Source organism: Cherax quadricarinatus, chromosome 3, assembly GCF_038502225.1.
Source record: "Cherax quadricarinatus isolate ZL_2023a chromosome 3, ASM3850222v1, whole genome shotgun sequence".
NCBI lineage: Eukaryota > Metazoa > Arthropoda > Malacostraca > Decapoda > Parastacidae > Cherax > Cherax quadricarinatus.
Genome location: NC_091294.1, coordinates 72920999 through 72938224, shown reverse-complemented (window position 1 = coordinate 72938224; position 17226 = coordinate 72920999). Strand labels below are relative to the sequence as shown.

Sequence of the window (17226 nt, the reverse complement as noted above, 5' to 3'; positions counted from 1 at the left end):
TGTAGACGTTTCGCCATCCAGTGGCTTTATCAATACAAATTCTAGGTTGTGCAAGAAAGGTATAAAATACCGAGAATGCTGTGAACACTAACTCCAAGGCTGAGGGACTGATTACCTCATCTTTTGTATATAGTTCTACTGTCTTCCTATTATGTCCTAGAATCTGTATTGATAAAGCCACTGGATGGCGAAACGTCTACAATAAAGATATCCAGATGTTGCACATGTGTCTTAACTTTCACAAATTCTAGGACATAACTTGAAGACAGTAGAACTATGTACAGAAGATGAGGTAATCAGTCCCTCAACCTAGGAGTAGGTGCGAAGAGCACCGTAGTCGTGGAGACTCTGAAGCAGAAGAAAGGAGCCTGGCGCTTATATAGTCGGTATTATATACCATTCTTGCACAACTTGTCAGACACTGCAACATCATGGAATCTTGATTCTGAGGACATGTACATAACCTTCACGGCTACGACAACTACTACTACAACTAACCCATCTCTTTGGGAAGGACCTACTTCCACTGGGGAATCCCGCCTACCAGTGACTATGCCCTCGTCTGCTACACCTGACGTTACTATATAAGCGCCAGGCTCCTTTCTTCTGCTTCAGAGTCTCCACGACTATGGTGCTCTTCGCACCTACTCCTAGGTTGAGGGACTGATTTCCTCATCTTCTGTATATAGTCCTACTGTCTTCAAGTTATGTCCTAGAATTTGTATTGATAAAGCCACTGGATGGCGAAACGTCTACAAATAAAGATACCCAGATGTTGCACATGTGTCTTAACTCTAGGAGATTGAATCTGTACTCCAGTTTCTTGAATTAAGCCTGAATACCTTAAATATACCCCCCCCCACATGCGCTGTATAATCCCTACGGGTTTACCTCTCCCCATGATAATAATGATAAGAATAGTAGCCAATTACGTTCTTCTAAGCCGAACTATTAGTTATCTTTTAAGATACAACTCCCTAGAGTCTGTTAATAATCATCATTATGAATATCTCAAGACGATACAGTCTTGATGAGCGGAGAAGACGCTTGATGCGCCGAGCTCCTGTTACCCAACCTAATTAGTGTTTCCTTTGGCGTCCCTGAGGTGAAGTGATATCAAGGTTAGGTTGCTGCTTAGGTTTTTTGCAGCTTTGGCACTCACCCCTCGTTTTACTTGGCTTTTTTTTTTTTCCTAAAACCCCATAAGTAATATACTGTTTAGTGTTGATAAATTCTGTGACACTATATAATGATAAGAACATAAGGAACACTGCAGCAGGCCTACCGACCCATGCGAAGCAGGTCCATGTCACTCCCCGGCTTAAACCAGTGACCCACCTAGTCAGATCACTACCACTTAAGGAAGAAGCAAGGCATCAGACCTAGTAGCACAAGCTAGTCAGGTCCAACACACACACACACGAACACCCACTCATGTATTTATCTAACCTTTTCCGCGCTAATAAGAACATAAGAAAGAAGGAACACTGCAACAGGCCTACTGACCCATGCGGAGCAGGTCCATGTCCCCCCCCCGGATTAGACCAATGACCCCCCCCCCGGATTAGCCATCCAGTCTGGTCACCTCCACTCAAGACCCAGACCCAGCAGCAGAAGCTAGTCAGGTCCAACTCACACCCACCCACACCCACTCATGTATTTATCTAACCTATTTTTAAAACTACACAACGTTTTAGCCTCAATAACTGTACTCGGGAGTTTGTTCCACTCATCCACAACTCTATTACCAAACCAGTGCTTTCCTATATCCTTCCTGAATCTGAATTTTTCTAACTTGAAACCATTGCTGCGAGTCCTGTCTTGGTTGGAAATTTTCAGCTCTCTACTTATTGGGTAATCTATTATGATGAGCGACCTGACTTCGTGTCCTTGTAGCAAAGGTAAGTCGCAATGGCAGGTAACCACACTGATAGAGTATTAAAAAGTGCCAGCAATGACAACCTCATTGATCAGAACTAACAACCTGATTGATCCGACTAGATATCCCCCCAAACAATCCTGTACGCTGACAGCGATAACAGAGCCAATGTTCAGTGAATACTTAGATGAAAGCAAAAGAATGTAATAAAGTTGGTAGAATTACCGACAATATGTAAAGTAAAAGGACACAAGTGCAACTAATGTGAAATTTATTGTGGCAACGTTTCGCTCTCCAGGAGCTTTATCAAGCCATTACAAACAATACATGGACACAGAGGGTATATAAAGGCTCACCTCACTCTGAGCCTTTATATACCCTCTGTGTCCATGTATTGTTTGTAATGGCTTGATAAAGCTCCTGGAGAGCGAAACGTTGCCACAATAAATGTCACATTAGTTGCACTTGTGTCCTTTTACTTTACAAAGCAAAAGAAAGTGAGCCACAATTCATTTGATCCAAGAGGATGATCTTATGTCTCTATTTTACACAAAGTTGATTAAATAATTAACTAGCTAAGAAAATATTTTATATGGGCTGTCAGGAATATTAAACTATAAGCTCTAGTACTGAGGTCAGTGTCCTTATATAACAAGAATATAAGGGACCTTACCTACCTCTTATATCCGCAGGCAGATTAAGGAACGTATACAGTCAATGCGTGTCGCATGTGTGGTTACCACAAGCTTATCCAATATTAATCTAGCAGATGCCATAAAGATATACACTCACGCTCAATATTAACCCACTTGTAGACAGTAACTCAGGAGAGTGATTAATCTGTATATTTTGACCCTCTTCTGGGATCCTCTTCAACAGAAGAGGATCCCAGAAAGGGGTCGAAATAAACAGATCAATCCATCTCCCGAGTTTGTCTCCATGTAGGTTAATATTGAGCACTGACAAGCGTTTATTACACTTTATTCATATACACTAAAAACTCAAACGTTTCTGTGCCTCACCAGCATAATAGTGTACTTACTCATAGTAGACAGGAGAGCGGGTGCCAACAACAACAATTTGTTGAAACTGGTATATAATACGGAAAAGCTGAAGATTAAAGACACATCTGCAACAGGTGGATATCTTTATTGTTGACTGAAAGGTTTCGCTATTGTTGACTGAAAGGTTTCGCTGTTGTTGACTGAAAGGTTTCGCTATTGTTGACTGAAAGGTTTCGCTGTTGTTGACTGAAAGGTTTCGCTGTTGTTGACTGAAAGGTTTCGCTGTTGTTGACTGAAAGGTTTCGCTATTGTTGACTGAAAGGTTTCGCTATTGTTGATTGAAAGGTTTCGCTATTGTTGATTGAAAGGTTTCGCTGTTGTTGACTGAAAGGTTTCGCTATTGTTGACTGAAAGGTTTCGCTATTGTTGATTGAAAGGTTTCGCTATTGTTGATTGAAAGGTTTCGCTGTTGTTGACTGAAAGGTTTCGCTATTGTTGACTGAAAGGTTTCTCTATTGTTGACTGAAAGGTTTCGCTATTGTTGATTGAAAGGTTTCGCTGTTGTTGACTGAAAGGTTTCGCTATTGTTGACTGAAAGGTTTCGTTATTGTTGACTGAAAGGTTTCGCTATTGTTGACTGAAAGGTTTCGCTATTGTTGACTGAAAGGTTTCGCTATTGTTGACTGAAAGGTTTCGCTACTGTTGACTGAAAGGTTTCGCTATTGTTGACTGAAAGGTTTCGTTATTGTTGACCGAAATGTTTCGCTGTTGTTGACTGAAAGGTTTCGTTATTGTTGACTGAAAGGTTTCGCTGTTGTTGACCGAAAGGTTTCGTTATTGTTGACTGAAAGGTTTCGCTGTTGTTGACTGAAAGGTTTCGCTGTTGTTGACTGAAAGGTTTCGCTATTGTTGACTGAAAGGTTTCGCTATTGTTGATTGAAAGGTTTCGCTATTGTTGATTGAAAGGTTTCGCTGTTGTTGACTGAAAGGTTTCGCTGTTGTTGACTGAAAGGTTTCGCTGTTGTTGACTGAAAGGTTTCGCTGTTGTTGACTGAAAGGTTTCGTTATTGTTGACTGAAAGGTTTCGCTATTGTTGATTGAAAGGTTTCGCTGTTGTTGACTGAAAGGTTTCGCTATTGTTGACTGAAAGGTTTCTCTATTGTTGACTGAAAGGTTTCGCTATTGTTGATTGAAAGGTTTCGCTGTTGTTGACTGAAAGGTTTCGCTATTGTTGACTGAAAGGTTTCGTTATTGTTGACTGAAAGGTTTCGCTATTGTTGACTGAAAGGTTTCGCTATTGTTGATTGAAAGGTTTCGTTATTGTTGACTGAAAGGTTTCGCTATTGTTGACTGAAAGGTTTCGCTATTGTTGATTGAAAGGTTTCGCTATTGTTGACTGAAAGGTTTCGCTATTGTTGACTGAAAGGTTTCGCTATTGTTGACTGAAAGGTTTCGCTATTGTTGACTGAAAGGTTTCGCTACTGTTGACTGAAAGGTTTCGCTATTGTTGACTGAAAGGTTTCGTTATTGTTGACCGAAATGTTTCGCTGTTGTTGACTGAAAGGTTTCGTTATTGTTGACTGAAAGGTTTCGCTGTTGTTGACTGAAAGGTTTCGTTATTGTTGACTGAAAGGTTTCGCTGTTGTTGACTGAAAGGTTTCGCTGTTGTTGACTGAAAGGTTTCGCTATTGTTGACTGAAAGGTTTCGCTGTTGTTGACTGAAAGGTTTCGCTATTGTTGACTGAAAGGTTTCGCTGTTGTTGACTGAAAGGTTTCTCTGTTGTTGACTGAAAGGTTTCGTTATTGTTGACTGAAAGGTTTCGCTGTTGTTGACTGAAAGGTTTCGTTATTGTTGACTGAAAGGTTTCGCTGTTGTTGACTGAAAGGTTTCGCTGTTGTTGACTGAAAGGTTTCGTTATTGTTGACTGAAAGGTTTCGCTGTTGTTGACTGAAAGGTTTCGTTATTGTTGACTGAAAGGTTTCGCTGTTGTTGACTGAAAGGTTTCGTTATTGTTGACTGAAAGGTTTCGCTGTTGTTGACTGAAAGGTTTCGCTGTTGTTGACTGAAAGGTTTCGCTATTGTTGGCTGAAAGGTTTCGCTATTGTTGACTGAAAGGTTTCGCTGTTGTTGACTGAAAGGTTTCGTTATTGTTGACTGAAAGGTTTCGCTGTTGTTGACTGAAAGGTTTCGCTGTTGTTGACTGAAAGGTTTCGCTATTGTTGACTGAAAGATTTCGCTATTGTTGACTGAAAGGTTTCGCTATTGTTGACTGAAAGGTTTCGCTGTTGTTGACTGAAAGGTTTCGCTATTGTTGACTGAAAGGTTTAGCTATTGTTGACTGAAAGGTTTCGCTATTGTTGACTGAAAGGTTTCGCTATTGTTGACTGAAAGGTTTCGCTATTGTTGACTGAAAGGTTTCGCTATTGTTGACTGAAAGGTTTCGCTATTGTTGACTGAAAGGTTTCGCTGTTGTTGACTGAAAGGTTTCGTTATTGTTGACTGAAAGGTTTCGCTATTGTTGACTGAAAGGTTTCGCTATTGTTGACTGAAAGGTTTCGCTATTGTTGACTGAAAGGTTTCGCTATTGTTGACTGAAAGGTTTCGTTATTGTTGACTGAAAGGTTTCGCTATTGTTGACTGAAAGGTTTCGCTATTGTTGACTGAAAGGTTTCGCTATTGTTGACTGAAAGGTTTCGCTATTGTTGACTGAAAGGTTTCGCCTACATAGTAAACTTCTTCAGTCAAATATACAAGCAGCAGGTGTTGTAGCAAAGTAGAGATGGAGGTATCAGTCCATGATGCTTAAGAAAAATATTTCTCCAAGGTTGATCCCCTCAACGGAGGTTCCTTGACGCTGGTGAGGGGCTCTTGATCTAGGGAATTGGATTTGTGCTCCGGTTCCCTGAATTGAGCCTGAATACCTTCTATCCCTCCCCCCCCCCACATTCGCTGTATAATCATACGGGTTTAGCGCTCCCCCATGATTATAATAATAATAATAATCCAAGGTTGATGTATTGATTACATCATCTTCATTGCGAAACGTTTTAGTCAACCATAAAGATACCCAACTCTTGCACATGTGTCTTACTCTCCGATAACAATAGTTATTCACAGGGATTACCATCGACGGAACCTATCCACTCACTGATACGAGGTATCCAACACCAATGGTCCAAGTCGGACCGAAACGTCGTCGTAAGCTTCTCTCTTTTATGTGCGGGTTATTTGTGTACCTAAAAGTGCTAAGGCGATGCACGGATACCACCACCGCCAATACACAATGAGGTCTGAAAGTGAGGGAGAATATCCGTGGAAAATGGATTTATTGGAAAACCACAGGAAGTGATGGAAGTAATTCATTTAGGCTGTTCACTTGTCGGGAATGTCTCTCTTGTCAGAATTCAGAGGAAGAGAGGTGAAGCAAGTCTCAGGATGTGGGAATGATGCAGCATCAACACAGGAGAATATTGACCTCTGTTATATTTGATCAAGAGATCCAGCATCCGGTACACCACCTATGCTACCAGATCACATAATATGGCGTGACTTCCCATGGCATCATATGTATTCACATATTTGACGACATACTCGTGTCACACCATCACTATTCATCCTGCAGTAATGAAACATCAATTTCAAGGCAGAGTGGAAATCTGGTGATTAGCTCATCCATTATCACACAGGTATGTTTATATCATACCCTCACCACGACAGTTCTATTTCTAAATTCAAAGAGAGATTGTTTCACTTGAGTGTCTGATCACTAAATGTTTATTCCCAAAATAGACTCCTCGTCTTTCATGTTCCAAGGATACAGTGGCATGTTCTTGTCTATGTGAAGTATGTATCGTTTTTATATTTTGTGAAGAGAAGGTACTCGCCTGTAGCACACTTAAAGCATTAGGCTTCTTTGAGCTACATATTTCGAGGTTTAATATCAGCAGCTTTATCAGCTGACAGGCTTTCTAGAAACTTGTCTAGAGACTGAAGGGTAAGAGAGCTCGCCAGATGTACCTCTAACATCAGGAAGGTCACCTTGATCTTCAGTTTGTAATGGAAGAACTGAAGTCGTCGGAAGTGATTCAATATATGCCTCGAGTTGATTTATGTGATACCTGTTCTGATCTACATTAACCAGGAGTACGAACTAAGTAGTTCACATCATTAATTTTATTCAAAACGTCTAGTAGGCCACCAAATTGTGCTTGTAAGGCATGTTTTGTTACCAACTTTTGCACATTTTATCTTCAGTCTTGATGGGTCTACAAACAGTAGTTTTCTTTTAAGCTCTTAGTAAGCTATCTTCTAACTCCCGATCAGTCTTGAAACTGTTGTTGCATCGAAGCAGATGTACTGACTTTAAGACTCTGATTACTCCACCAGATCTTCAAACAGACAACAGTTCTCTACCTTATGACTATAGATGAGTACGAAAGGACTATAACCAAGCATTTCATGTTCACTCTGATAACAAACAGCAATAAGGGGAATGAATCCTTTGTAACATTCGAATATTTCGTGCAGAATACTTGCATCATAGACTTCAATGTCTGGTGGAAGCATTTCAGTGTGCCTTGAGACTGGGAATAACTTGTGTGTAAGAACAGCTGATTCCCAGGTGTGATAGGGTTTCCCGAAAAATCTTAGATGTGATGCTAGAAGAAAGTAACTTTCTCCTAAGTGCGGGTTAGCTGGGAAATAACAATGATTGAAGTCCTTAGCTTGTTCCTCAGAGATTGCAGCATCCTTAATTCTCTCCAGAGATGGATCGAGGAATATTTTCTTAACAAGATCATCATGAATGAGGTAGCAACAACTGATGTATCTTGACTTGGCGCCGTGATACGTTCATCCTCAGAAGAAAATCAGGGCAAGCGGCGCAACATCCCCTAATGAAAAGCAGGGGTGCCATGACACAATAAGTGTCAGGGACCCAAGACTGTTCAACTGCCTGCCAGCATACATAAGGAGGATTACCAATTAACATCTAGCTGTCTTCAAGAGCGAGCTAAACAGGTACCTAAAGTCACTACCTGACCAGCCGGGCTGTGGTTTGTACGTTGGTTTGCGTGCGGCAGCAAGTAACAGCCTGGGTTGATCAGGCCCTGATCCACCCCGGTCTGGGGGTGATGACCCCCGGAACACCCTCCAGGTATACATCAGTAAACAACATGCTTAAGTCGAAGTTGTCAGTGTCTTCAGAAGGAGCAAGTGGTAAGGCTGCTTTCTCTGCGTTGTTGCCATAACACGAGTGACCACACTCAGCGGAGGACAAGGTAAGGTTAGTTCTGTGTGCATCAAGGACTTAGTCTCATGAGTGGAATTATCTATTACCAAGGGTTCTCTAGAAATACTTGATACTTCAATGACACTGTTTCCAATAAGAAGGATGAACATCTCTCATGGGAAATTCCCATGAAATTCCTAGCACTATATATCCAGTTTAGTACTTAGTTTCTACATTTTAGAGGTATTTTAACAATATTCCCGCCATAAACCTAAAAAAACACAAATTTGCTTTTATATACTATACGTTTCTTCTGACACAGGTAATTCATTAGAAATGCACAGGTAAAACGATAACAAACTATTTTTTTAACATGAGTCTAGTCCAGCCTTTCCAGTTGAGTAGACGCGCCTCATAGCCGATTGCACGTTTTATTAGACAGTTTAAGCCAGAGTAAATATCTACTCAGGAGAAGAACTGTGACCATGAACCTGTTCTCTGAGGAGTCAATATAGAGTTATGATCCTAGAAAAAAGAGTAGGTGTGCTGCTCAGAAAGGTATGGAGGGTGAGAATGTTTGATAAAATCCTTGTTTGTACCTTTGGACTTGGTATAAACCTTGGTAAGAGATACCAACAAATGTGTTTAGAAAGACACGTGAGCAAACACTAGGACATATTTATTAGAAAACGTTTCAGTCCTGGGAACTTGATCACTTCTAACATACAGAGGTAAGACAGTTGAGTAGTCACAACCACCATAAGCATTCACTTTTGGCTATTATGTTTTTGTAGAGAGAAGCGACGGTCAGTTGCGTGACCTTTCTGACAATACGAACAGTGAAGACTTTTCTTCCCTCTGTCATTTCCAGGTCTCTGTTCTGAGACTTGGTTTGGACATCTTAAGATCTTCAACAGGTTGAGGAGAAGGTGGCTGAGTTCGATTCTGCTTCCTCTTTCCCTGTCTACCCAGAAAGTTTTTGTCGCTTCTCTATCCTACCACAATCCGTTCTCTCCCCATTCTTGCCATCGATCTTAAAATCTAATAAAAAGTATTAAAGCAAAATTTTGAATATAACTTAAGCTAAGAGCCAATATATTCCGGCTGCAATAATGTATTTTAAAATATAGTGGCGTATATTTACTCCTGAAGATTTCTCTTTGGGAAGTCCCTCTGGTTTTGTTTTAGGGCGGAGATGAAGGCAGATTCACAGACTGAAATAAATTCAAACATCATAGTGTCATAGGCACTTGTCAGTGGCACAAATAAACCCATTTGGATAGTGTATATTTCATATAGTTTTTCGTCTGAAAGGTTAGTGTGGCTGTGACGGTTTTTTTGAGAGATTGCCGTACGTCACAATGCCTCTGTACTTCTTGTGGAATAAATGTAAAAACGTCAACAGTTTACTCTTGTTTAATAATATTAGCAGTGGTTGTGTTATAATGTTGTTTTCAAACACCTATTTAAGTATGATGCTTATTCACGATGCTATTAAATCTCACAACTTCTCAATTTTATTGACTGATTTCTTTCTTTCTCTTTCCAGATCGATTTGACACGTCAGTCAGAGCACAATAAGACTGTGACTACAACTGGTCCCAACTACGACATCCTCAGATTTTGTTCTAAACTCTCACTTCAACAGTATCAACAAAAAAGTTCTCATTAAGACACACAACTACTACCACGACCACGACCACGACCACGAACACCACCATCATCACTGCCACAATCACCGTAACACATCATCTCCTCATTTTCCGCTTCAACTGTCACTACACAAGCACTACCAACATCCTGTGACACACAAACAGGCCACCACCCGAAAACTCCTTCGCTAGATTAACTTCAACGTAACACCCACATTATCATCACCACCACCTACGCCAACTACAAAAACATACCCCCTACGCCAAACTAACAACAGAATGTCGTTCGCTGGCGCTAACTTGCGCTACGGCGTCACGAAGGACAATAACCGCACGGTGCCAACAGTAGTGTTCGAGTGCCACCCTGGAGGCACAACAGAGGCAGCCATCATCCTGGCACTCGGCGTCCTAGGCATGTCCGCCAACATCGTCCTCATGACACTTCTCATCGCCAGAAAACATCTTAGAAGGTAGGTGCCCAGTCTTGGTAAGGGGTAGGTGAACAGGTGAGAGGATATGTATGCAGGTGAGACAGTACGTGTACAGGTGAGGGGTAGGTGCGCAGGTGAGAAGGTAAGTGTACATGTGAGAGGGTAGATATACCAGTGAGGGATAGGTGCGCAGATGAGAGGGTAGGTGCCAAGATTTCAGTGTTGTGGTATATGCCAAGGTCCCTAACTTCGTGAGGGAGTAGAGTGTCGAAGCCTTGGCTGGGAAAGGGATAAAAGTGCTATCACTCGTTGCTTGCTAGTTATCACAACAGAGAACTTTCGCTTCTGCCCCGATATCAGCCTGACTGTCGACAGTAATATATGATTCACCCATAATTATTCTTTTTTGTCAATTTCATAAGTTTCCTATAAATTACGAAAAGGAATAAGGAAAAACGATTTATATAAACTCGAAGTTAGAGGTGGTTAATAAAGAAAGAAGGTCCAGTATAAGTAAATGTTGTACCATCCAGTGAAACTTCCCAATCATGAATAGTAAATGAACTCAGACATATATAAAATAATGCCCCACCTGGGACTAAAGACTTAATTAAGTTTATAGACTAAATCAAAGATTTTGACTGACAACCTAATGGTAAATAACACACTAGCCAATAGGCTTTCCAGCCTATAATTAATGTCAAAATCTATGAATTTTCGTCACTCGTTAATAACACCAATAAAAATATAAAATGGTCGTATATCACGAAATGAATAACCTCAGTCCCATTACTGGTGGATGACTCCAAAAACAGAATTTCGAGCACTTAAATCTGAAGCAATCATAGCCTATTCTTACTGGCTACGGCCAGTGAACATACCAAGGATGAGCTGTGACACAGGACAGATAAATATATAATGTGAATCCAGGTAGAAAAAAGTCCTGTATATAGATATTTACCTATGTACATCACAAGCAGCAGCTATCACATTAAAGGCTAATACCAGAACCAAGTTTTGATGATTTTTTGTGTGTGCGCGCGCGCGTGTATATATATATATTATATATATATATATATTATATATATATATATAATATATATATATATATTATATATATAAAGACAAAATACATTGACGAAACATTCACAAAAATATGATACAAAGTAAAACAACATAGGTAACTCAGAGCTACATCTCGAATACTTCGTCCAGCTCCCCTGCGGTGGGCCGCGTTCCCAGAATGCTGCAGGCATTTCCTCTCTGGATCGCAACACTGAGTCTCTGAAAGAGGAAGCTGGTCGCCCTGTGGTCCTTGGTTTCTGTGATGAGCTTTTCACCCAGCTCTTTGAGGAACTTTAGAGCACACTTGCCCCATGCTCCAAGGGTCTCCGACCCTATTGGAATGAAGTTATAGCAAGGGGGAAGGTCTTCATATTTTCGGATCTTCTGGGTCTCCCTGTGGCTGGCAGCTCCACCCCCTTCCACTACAGAGTATGGCAAGTAGGTGTCTGCCAATGTGGCAGCACAGGTGTAGTCCCAGGCAATCTGCTTTCCATCCTTCCAGGGTAGCATAGTGGCTCCATCAGGACGCTTTTGACTTCCATCAGACCTCTGTACTTGGGGTTCCCGTTGAGCTGGGCAACGGGCTGTGGCGAGGCTTCTCTTTATTATGTCATTGATCTCCTCATGTCTGGCATACTTCCCTTCTGCTGTGTGACACACGAGACCATGGAGTCCGAATTGATCAGCTGTCGCCCTGCCGCAAATACACCTATGTTCGGTGAGGATGGGGGCGGCTAGGCGAAGAGCAACACCAATCCGAATGGCCTGTGGGTCGAGACGGGTGCCCAGGGAGGAATTGGGAACAGCTAACAGGAAATCTCCTGAGTGTGGTGCCTTCACTGCCAGGAGACGAGCTTTGTTCTTTCCTGAAGCATTGGAGAGCATTGTGTTGGCGATTTTTTTCATGATCGGTTTGTCCCAGTGGGACTGTTTGTGCTGTTTGGGAGGAGCTGGTCTACTGGAGGAGTCTGTAAGGGTGTCCCACCGAATTGCTGCTTCAGTAAACCTGGGGTCTTGAGCTCCTACCAAGTCTCTCAAGCGTTCGGGCACTATCTTCTTGACTAATGCACTGGAAGCCAAACACGAAGACAGAAAAGCAGGTAAAGCAACATGCGTTGCTTTACGCACCCCTATACCTCCCAGTCGCACTGGGAGGGTTGCCTGATCCCATTGCTCATCCTCTAGTGACAGGTTCAGTGCCTTCTTAAAAGTTGATCTCAGGTGTGCGTCATATTCATATTCATATATAATATATATATATATATATATTTATATATATATATATATTTATATATATATTTATATATTTATGTATATATATATATTTATATATTTATGTATATATATATTTATATATATATATATATATATATATATTTATATATATATTTATGTATATATATATTTATATATATATATATATATATGCAGAGCATTATTATTATAATTATGGGGAGCATTAAACACAAAGGATTATACAGCGCATGTGGGGGGTGGGATGGAAGGCATTCAGGCTCATTTCAGGGAACAGGACAGATCCAATTCCCTAGATCAAGAGCCCATCGCCAGCATCAAGGAACCTCTCTTGAAGGGTATATGTAAAACAACCACTGTAAAAGAATAGCGAAATTCCAAGCACTTTCGTGACTTCTCACATTATCAAAGAACTATATATATTATATATATATATATATATATATATATATATATATATATATATATATATATATATATATATATATATATATATACACAAATTGGGGACAGATTATTATAATCATGGGGAGCGCTAAACCCGTAGGATTATACAGTGCATGTGGGGGGATGGAAGGTATTCAGACTCAATTCAGGGAACTGGAGCACAAATCCAATGCCCTAGATCAAGAGCCCCTCACCAGCGTCAAGGAACCTCCCTTGATGGGAATGGGGGATCGAACCATGGCCTGTTTGTGGCAATGAATGTTTCTTCCGCTGTGGGAAGGCACAGTAGGGTCACAGTTGGTACCGCTAACGTTAAACATGAACAGGAGTTTTTCCGAAATCTTATTAAAGCCTCGTAACTCTGGACCTGCTACCACCAGAGCCACAGTCTGCTTCCCCGTATCGTTCTCCCGCACCAGTGTCGACCATCAATCTGACCGTCAGGTTTCCCTGATGTCTCTTCTAAATAATGGCTGTCTTGGTAAAATAATTTGCTAATAAGGTTTGGCAGGAAAAAGTCAAGGTGTACATAGGGGATAATGAATCTCGAGAGACATTTAACATTCCAGTAGATATGCTGTCAATAGTTCTACTATTATATTTCTGTAATCATCACCCCTCAAGGAAGGTTCCTTGATGTTGGTGAGGGGCTCTTGATTTAGGGAATTGGATCTATGCTCCAGTTCCCCGAATTAAGCCTGAATGCCTTCCACATCCCCACCCCCCAGGCGCTGTATAATCCTCCAGGTTTAGCGCTTCCCCCTTGATTATAATAATAATAATAATGTAATCATCACCGTGATGAGTGTCCAGGAAATGTGTGCAAGTGTTCTCGAGTGTCACTCATGTTCTCTGCTCAGCATCTTGGGAAGACTCATCAAATTGATGATCATATACTAACTTCGGGAGGTGAGGTCCGATGAAGATACATACCTGCAGCTCGGAGTCACTAACTTCGGGAAACTCCTCAGAAAGGCAAACCCTGCAGTTGTCCAAAGTTTAGATGAAGTTTTTAGTGAGGCCTAGCTTGATGTGGAAAGGCGGGAGAAGCCTATCCTGTGGATCGACTAACGACCTGTGTTGTACGTTCTTCACACCTTCCTTAAACGATTCTCTAGCTGGACACGTACGTTGCATGTAGTGCTGATTTATATGTCCACTCCCCCACAGACACAAGGAGCATCTGTACTTTGTATATCTAACTTGTAGTCCCAGTAGCAAAGTTATTAGTCCATTCTCACTAAACTTTTACTTTACTAGTTGATGCAAGTATTTCACTGTTGTGCCACTGTCTCTAATAAGTCCAAGGACCTGAGACACCATCTTATTTTGCCTAGCACCATAATGATGCAAATACACACACACACACACACACACACACACACACACACACACACACACACACACACACACACACACACACACACACACCCTGACGACACTGGAGGACAGGAGGGTCAGGGGAGACATGATAACGACATATAAAATACTGCGTGGAATAGACAAGGTGGACAAGGACAGGATGTTCCAGGGAGGGGACACAGAAACAAGAGGCCACAATTGGAAGTTGAAGACACAAATGAGTCAGAGAGATAGTAGGAAGTATTTCTTCAGTCATAGAGTTGTAAGGCAGTGGAATAGCCTAGAAAATGACGTAGTGGAGGCAGGAACCATACACAGTTTTAAGACGAGGTTTGATAAAGCTCATGGAGCGGGGAGAGAGAGGGTCTAGTAGCAACCGGTGAAGAGGCGGGGCCAGGAGCTAGGACTCGACCCCTGCAACCACAAATAGGTGAGTACAAATAGGTGAGTACACACACACACACACACACACACACACACACACACGCACACAAATACTTTACACATGCTATAACTGTGGATACATTTATTATAAGAGAAAAATAACCCTTCAAATCACGTCGAACGGTGCCAGTGATATCTAATAGTTAATTCTGCTCTGTCACGCAGCGAGGCGAGAAAGATACATGATAATATACACTGTGAAAAGTCCTAGAGGGATTAGTACCAAACCTACACACGAAAATCACTCCCTACGAAAGCAAAAGACTCGGCAGGAGATACAACGTTCCCCTAATGAAAAGCAGGAGTGCCACGAGTACACTAAGAGACAACACGTAAATGTCAGGGGCCCAAGACTGTTCAACTACCTTCCAACATACATAAGGGGGTTTACCAATAGACCCCTGGCTGTCTTCAAGAAGACACTGGAAAGATACCTAAAGTCAGTACATGATTAGCCAGGCTGTGGTTCGTACGTCCGTTTACATGTGCCCAGCAGTAACAGCCTGGTTGATCAGACCTTGATCCACCATGAAGCCTGGTCTCTGACCGGGCCGCGGTCAGAGACCAAGTTGTGTAGCCACAACTTGAGCTATATAGCAAGCATTTCCTTCTTCAAACGATCACTTAACTCGTCAACAGAGTGAATGGAAGAGTGACAAGCAACATATACTCACATCTGTATTTAATATTTTTAATCCTGTCTTTCCTTTTCAAAAGATCGGGTTTCAAACTCATTCGATTACTAATTATCGTAGATATATTATGTTTATGCTTCACTGATTCACCATTTTTTTCACTTCTATGGATTCTAATTTTTGCTCTACATTTAGTGGCATCACTTTTCACATCAGTAAGCCAATTTTCAAACAAAGAATATTTTAACAAAGAGCCTTAAAGCTTGTAAAATATTACGACCTCTTAACACACATTCAAATAATTCAGATAATGGGGAAATAGGACTTTCCTTGCCTCCCTGTTACCTATTCAATGCCAAATAATCGAACTGGAAGCACCGCGAGTGACGGGTCAAAATTATTATTATTATTATAATCAAGGGAGAAGCACTAAACCCGTAGGATTATACAGCGCCTATGATGGAAGGCAAAATTCAGGGAACTGGAGCACAGATCCAACTGGAGCACAGATCCAATTCCCTAGATCAAGAGCCCCTCACCAGACGGGTCAAAAGCTAGGCTGTAAAAATACAGGTGAGCAAACATTAGGACATATTATAAAAATGTTTTTAATAATTATGTCCTAGTGTTTGCTTACGTGTCTTTTTCAAACTACTTTCTCGGTATCTACTACCATGGGATTATACATCGCCTGTGGGGGGGGGAGCGGAAGGTATGCAGGCTTAATTCAGGGAACTGGATCCAGTTCCCTAGATCAAGAGCCCCTCACCAGCATCAAGGAACCTTCCTTGAGGGGATATCTATTACCGAGGTTTATACCAAAAGTTAGGCTCACGAGAATTGACCGTGAGAGGAAAGGAAACACACCTGTGACCGCCACCGGCACGAAGCACCAAGCGTATGCACACAACATCTGATTTACGGTCCAGGAGCCAAGCGTGTATCTCAGTTGGGATGAATCTTTACAGAATAAACATTTGAAAGCTAGTACCATTGTGGGGGGGGGGATTTTTCACTAGAACACAATCTCGAATTAACTTTCCACCCACACACTGGGGAGAACTCGAGACACAAAAACATTATGTTAACAGTATCTTATTATCTTGATGTATCTTTGGAGACTTGTGGGACTAGAAATATTGGTGGAGCAAACAATGTCCTCCTTCAATGCCCTCCGTCTGAGCTCCTTAACTAACTCCGGGACCCTGGATTAGGAACATGTGGTTCCTGTATATTATGAAAATTTAAGCCAGTAAAATTGGCTATTAAGTGGACTGTATAATTATATAATTTAATAGACTTGACGGCTTTGAGTATTTTGTTTGATCTACTATTTTCCAATTGAGCACATTACTAATAATATTTATTTAATACGAGTATATGTACAAGGTATACAGACCATAACTGACATCAATGACATACTACTATATAGAAAGTCAATTGTTATGCAGAACATTTCCCGCAAATTTGGGCAGTTTTGTCCCAGGATGCGACCCACACCAATCCACTAAACACCCAGGAACCCATTTTACTGATGGGTGAACATAGACAACCGGTGTAAGGAAACACGTCCAATGTTTCCACCCCTTCGCTGGGAACCGAACCCTGACCATCACCCTACGAAACGAGAGATTTTGCTACCAGGCCCCGGGGCACCCTACACAGTGAAGGACAGATTATTACTTACCAAGGAATTACCTTGGTGATACATCCTAACGCCTCCCATAAGAAAAACGACTAGAAAACCAGCAACCTTACCTATTATATCCGGGTAATATACCCTGGGAGGCGTACATGGCGATATACCGCTCCCGCCTCCCGT

General features: G+C 41.4%; 1 protein-coding gene across 1 annotated transcript in view; it reads left to right on the top strand.

Moving 5' to 3' along the window:
* The first annotated feature begins 9667 nt into the window (after positions 1-9667).
* The window catches only part of LOC128684022 (uncharacterized), a 319563-nt gene continuing 312004 nt past the window's right edge, over positions 9668-17226 (top strand). The window contains exon 1 of the mRNA XM_070093438.1: positions 9668-10236. Coding sequence (XP_069949539.1) covers positions 10046-10236 — 191 coding nt within the window. The 5' untranslated portion in view covers positions 9668-10045. The remainder of the gene's footprint in view (positions 10237-17226) is intronic.